At 59.0% G+C, this 5,719-nt stretch overlaps 1 protein-coding gene across 1 annotated transcript; it reads right to left on the bottom strand.

Moving 5' to 3' along the window:
• Positions 1-760: 760 nt before the first annotated feature.
• LOC309858353 (uncharacterized protein) lies at positions 761-5,324 on the bottom strand (the record flags this gene model as incomplete). Its single annotated transcript, XM_082751039.1, has 3 exons — positions 761-1,137; positions 1,188-1,290; positions 4,881-5,324. 3 exons carry the CDS (start codon positions 5,322-5,324, stop codon positions 761-763), a joined length of 924 nt encoding a protein of 307 aa, XP_082607165.1.
• Positions 5,325-5,719: the final 395 nt, after the last annotated feature.

Genomic DNA, 5,719 nt, shown 5'->3' with positions numbered 1-5,719 from the left:
GGCGCCTGAGTGCTTCCCTGTCAGCTCAGCTCTGGGACAGAACGTCCCTAGATTCCCTCATCCTCACATGGAGATAGGAATTTGTGGGGGCAGGCTAGGAGTCTCCAAACGGGTAATTAGTGCATGTGGGCTTTGACCTGTACAGAAACCGTTTGGTCGCGCATGACGTACGGGGACACGGACAGCGTTATGGTATGCAGATCGGTACTGGATTTATTAAGACACTCATGTGAGAGTCCCTGTGTCTAGGGAGACATGCAGAAGGGTCCCGACAGGAAGAAATCAGCATCCAAGGACCATGAATACACCGAGAAGGAAACCCTCCTTGCGCAGACACCAATAGTTGCAAAAGAATGCATTTCTACCAGGTGTGAGGGGCTTTATTTCTCCAAGGTCATCAGGCAGGATGACCATCTTGACTGTGGAGTCAGGGCAGAGATCTTGACTCCATGTCCGGATGCATGACGCTGGCAGGGGACTCCCAAGACCTGAGGAAGAAGAGAATCAGGAGAAGTGGTCCACACTTCCTCCAGCCACTTCCCAAGGCTTTGAACAGGCAGGTGAGTAGCGGAAATGTTGGCGACTGCATGCTGGGTTTGGGCAACGTTTGGCAGTGTCCGTTTCCCCGCTGGCCAATCGGTGCTGTGTGCCGTTGTGGGTTGTTGGTGAGGCGGTTGTCAGGAGGAAGTGTGGCAGCCGCCGGACACGCAGCAGGGGTGGCCGCGGCCGCCGTGGGTCTGTGGTGGTCCTCCAGCAGGCGTTATGGCGGCGGTTTGGCTGGCAAGCAGGCTAGCAGCAGCTGGATCCACAGCCCTGGGCGAGGCATCCAGGCAAGCAGCAACAGGTGGGGTGGTAGCAGGTCCTCGTGCAGTACACAGGGGTACAGCAGGCTGGCTGACAGCAGCTGGAGCCACAGCAAGTTTGTCCGCAGCCGCTGGACCCGCAGCAGCTGGGCTGACAGCAGCTGGACACACAGCAGCTGGGCCGGCAGCAGGTGGTCCTGCAGCAGGTGGTCTGGCAGCAAGTTGGGCGGCAGCAGCAAGGCTGGCAGCAGCAGGACCCACAGCAGCTGGACCCGCAGCCGCCGCCGCACCCGCAGCAGCTGGGCCGGCAGCAGGTGGTCCTGCAGCAGGTGGTCTGGCAGCAAGTTGGGCGGCAGCAGCAAGGCTGGCAGCAGCAGGACCCACAGCAGCTGGACCCGCAGCCGCCTTGTCCACAGCCACCGCCGCACCCGCAGCAGCTGGGCTGGCAGCAGGTGGTCCTGCAGCAGGTGGTCCTGCAGCACGTAGGCTGGCAGCAAGGGGAGCAGCACGATTCGGTCATGGTGTCACAGGTGGAGGGGGAGCTTCTGTTCCGAGGTGAGTTTCTCAGATTCATTTGTCTCGTCCTCCTGGGGGGATTTTATGCACCGGGTCCCCACATTTGGACCAATGGGCATGACTTCCTTGCCCATTGTTGACATTGTTTTCCTGATGATGCGGGAATGGAAGAAGAGGAAGTTTTTTTCCCCCTAATGTTAGGAATCTTTAGCAAATAAGTGCTTAACGTGTTTCTTAATTGGGGAGAACTCGTGGAAACATTTCAGATGAAAACAAGGTGGTCACATCAGCATCTGCGTTCGTGCTCTATGAATTTCATTGTGTGTTACAAGTCCCACTGGCCTGGGAAGAGGTTGTCGAGTCGGCTTGGCGGTCCTTCCCCGGCGCTGGTCCCTGGCTTACATGTAGACTGGCAGCATGCCTCGTGAGGAAGTGGCAACATGCCTAGCGATGAGCCGAAGTCATGCCTGAGCCCAAGACGGTTTCCCCACCAAGCCGGATTCCAGACTCCCACAGGCATCTGTCTCTTGGAGCCCCCACCCCCCACCCCCAGCTGCATATCCCAGTGCGATCAAAGACTCTGGGCTGCAGGATATGCGAGTTCATCTCCTCCGTCTGTGAAGGCAGAATCAAGCAGGGCGATAGAAACAGCCGCAGGACACCCAGACGAAGCAAGCAGCAGTCACCGAACTTCCTGAGAGACAGCAGTCCCGCGTCACGCAGCAAAGCAGAGGGCTTTTCCACGGCGTGGGACCGTCCGAGACACAAGTGGGGCAGTTCGGGGGATAACGGGATGAGTTGGAGACTCTCGTCCTGTCCTTGTTAACCCGCCAAGCCCGTTCCCCAGCGTCACTGGGTATACAGTTCTCGTTTTCTCTTCCTCCCTTCTTGCCTGCGTCCGTCTACCTCCCTGTCTCCCTGCCTCCCTCCTCCTCCGCTCTTCCTTCCTCTTCCTCCTGTGTCTTCCTCTTATACAAATGTGTGCCTGTCCACCATCGTGAAGAAGGAAATACTGGGTCTGAGAGCAGAAGACCGTAGACTGGGGATGGCGCCTTCAATATGCCAGCCGTGTATCTCGCATCTTCCTGTGCTCGGGACAACTTCTACCCCGCAGATCCGCATCTCTGGGCCTCGTGGCCGTTTTCATGGCACAGCAGGATGGCACGCTGCCAGTGCATGCCACACCGAGAGAAATGCTCAACCAGTGCTTCTGGAGAGCCGGTTTGTCGAGATGCCAGCTCCCTTGTCGCTGAATTAGGGGAATCCCAATGAGTGTATTACGTCCTTTCTGATCTCGCTCTCGGGTATAAGCTTCCCGTGCAAGCTGGGACCCTGGACTGACAGTGCGTCTTGCCTGCGTCGCTTTCCCGCCCTCCGGCCACTGGCATCTAACCTCCCCAGTGAAGCTACGTGCCTGGTCGCTGTTCTTCAGTGTCTCTTCTGGGAGGTACCATGCGCTGACGTGACTTTCAGCCATCTCGGTCTTGAGTTCCTGATCCCTGCAGCGGGAACCTTGAGCCCTAAGTTGAAAATTACTTCAGGAATTCAAGAAAATGTACATGAAGCATCTGGCCGGTACTTAGCAAGTAGGGAGCAGCCCAGGTCCTGTCCGTTTCTCGTTTCTCAGCACAGCTCACAATCCCCCAACTCCTAAGAACCAGCAAGAGGCAAGTGCGGCGTTGGCAGTCTGTTGAGAGCCTCCTGGATAGCTGGTCTCCAGGGCTGGTGGGTGCCCGGGACAGAAGCCGTCCTAGCCCCTCAGAGGTCCGTCCACTGCCCGCGGGAAGTGACCCAGGGCCTTCATCTGCCCTTCCCGTCAGAGCCTGGATCCGGCCTCACATCGCTGAGCGCCGAGGCAGCGTCGTGCATGAGTGCGGGACCAGAGGCGCCGGCCTCGGATCTGTCGGGACTCCGGTGAAGGCCCAGGCTCTTTTCTCTTTCTTCCTCCTCACGTGGGTCTCACCCCCACCCATCCCCAGAAGAGGCCCGTTGGTTTCCCTCCAGCGCTTCACGGTTCCTTCCCCAGAGGCCGGAGGTTGTTTGCTTCCCTTCAGCGCTTCCGAGCTCACGGATTACTCCAAGGCAACACACACGCCCAGCGCAGGGGCTCTCGGTCGGTGACGTCCCCCGTCCTTCCTTTTCTCGGTGCCCTGTAGATCCTGAGGCCATATCGCGTGCCAGTTGCGGAGCATGACGTGTTTGTCCCAAAACTGCCCGAGTCGCTGCACACCCCTGCCACCCCCGCCCCCCGATCCCGCCTCCCGCCGAGGTCGTGAGGACCAGAAGGCACAAGCAGAATGGGCCTTCCATGACCCCGGGAGATGTGCGTGTGCAGACGCGGCCCACGGGCGCGAGGCCTCCGCAGGCTCCCCTGTCTCTGAGCGGGAGGAGTGCACGTTGCGCAGGCTGGTGCCGACCACCGCGAAAGGGCCCCCGTGTTCCCAGGAGCTCTAACGGGCAAGGCCGCTGCCGTGACACTGGGCTGGAGGTCCCTGCGTGGTGCCACTCGGCTGTCTACCACTTTGTCCCAGATATCACCCGCATCTACAGGACAAGAGGACCTCCGCGGGCCTCGAAGACCCTCGGACCAGCATCTTGCTGGTGCTCTGGCCCAGGCTGTTGCCTAACTCGCCTGCTCCTGGGTATGTGAACGCCCTTGAGCAAGGGCCGGAGACGTAGCCTGGCGCCTGAGTGCTTCCCTGTCAGCTCAGCTCTGGGACAGAACGTCCCTAGATTCCCTCATCCTCACATGGAGATAGGAATTTGTGGGGGCAGGCTAGGAGTCTCCAAACGGGTAATTAGTGCATGTGGGCTTTGACCTGTACAGAAACCGTTTGGTCGCGCATGACGTACGGGGACACGGACAGCGTTATGGTATGCAGATCGGTACTGGATTTATTAAGACACTCATGTGAGAGTCCCTGTGTCTAGGGAGACATGCAGAAGGGTCCCGACAGGAAGAAATCAGCATCCAAGGACCATGAATACACCGAGAAGGAAACCCTCCTTGCGCAGACACCAATAGTTGCAAAAGAATGCATTTCTACCAGGTGTGAGGGGCTTTATTTCTCCAAGGTCATCAGGCAGGATGACCATCTTGACTGTGGAGTCAGGGCAGAGATCTTGACTCCATGTCCGGATGCATGACGCTGGCAGGGGACTCCCAAGACCTGAGGAAGAAGAGAATCAGGAGAAGTGGTCCACACTTCCTCCAGCCACTTCCCAAGGCTTTGAACAGGCAGGTGAGTAGCGGAAATGTTGGCGACTGCATGCTGGGTTTGGGCAACGTTTGGCAGTGTCCGTTTCCCCGCTGGCCAATCGGTGCTGTGTGCTGTTGTGGGTTGTTGGTGAGGCGGTTGTCAGGAGGAAGTGTGGCAGCCGCCGGACACGCAGCAGGGGTGGCCGCGGCCGCCGTGGGTCTGTGGTGGTCCTCCAGCAGGCGTTATGGCGGCGGTTTGGCTGGCAAGCAGGCTAGCAGCAGCTGGATCCACAGCCCTGGGCGAGGCATCCAGGCAAGCAGCAACAGGTGGGGTGGTAGCAGGTCCTCGTGCAGTACACAGGGGTACAGCAGGCTGGCTGACAGCAGCTGGAGCCACAGCAAGTTTGTCCGCAGCCGCTGGACCCGCAGCAGCTGGGCTGACAGCAGCTGGACACACAGCAGCTGGGCCGGCAGCAGGTGGTCCTGCAGCAGGTGGTCTGGCAGCAAGTTGGGCGGCAGCAGCAAGGCTGGCAGCAGCAGGACCCACAGCAGCTGGACCCGCAGCCGCCGCCGCACCCGCAGCAGCTGGGCCGGCAGCAGGTGGTCCTGCAGCAGGTGGTCTGGCAGCAAGTTGGGCGGCAGCAGCAAGGCTGGCAGCAGCAGGACCCACAGCAGCTGGACCCGCAGCCGCCTTGTCCACAGCCACCGCCGCACCCGCAGCAGCTGGGCTGGCAGCAGGTGGTCCTGCAGCAGGTGGTCCTGCAGCACGTAGGCTGGCAGCAAGGGGAGCAGCACGATTCGGTCATGGTGTCACAGGTGGAGGGGGAGCTTCTGTTCCGAGGTGAGTTTCTCAGATTCATTTGTCTCGTCCTCCTGGGGGGATTTTATGCACCGGGTCCCCACATTTGGACCAATGGGCATGACTTCCTTGCCCATTGTTGACATTGTTTTCCTGATGATGCGGGAATGGAAGAAGAGGAAGTTTTTTTCCCCCTAATGTTAGGAATCTTTAGCAAATAAGTGCTTAACGTGTTTCTTAATTGGGGAGAACTCGTGGAAACATTTCAGATGAAAACAAGGTGGTCACATCAGCATCTGCGTTCGTGCTCTATGAATTTCATTGTGTGTTACAAGTCCCACTGGCCTGGGAAGAGGTTGTCGAGTCGGCTTGGCGGTCCTTCCCCGGCGCTGGTCCCTGGCT

This window comes from Mustela nivalis (assembly GCF_964662115.1).
Source record: "Mustela nivalis genome assembly, contig: HAP1_SCAFFOLD_2243, whole genome shotgun sequence".
Taxonomy (NCBI): Eukaryota; Metazoa; Chordata; class Mammalia; order Carnivora; family Mustelidae; genus Mustela; species Mustela nivalis.
The sequence above is the reverse complement of the archived record's forward strand: the minus strand, read 5'-3'. Positions and strand labels throughout refer to the sequence as shown.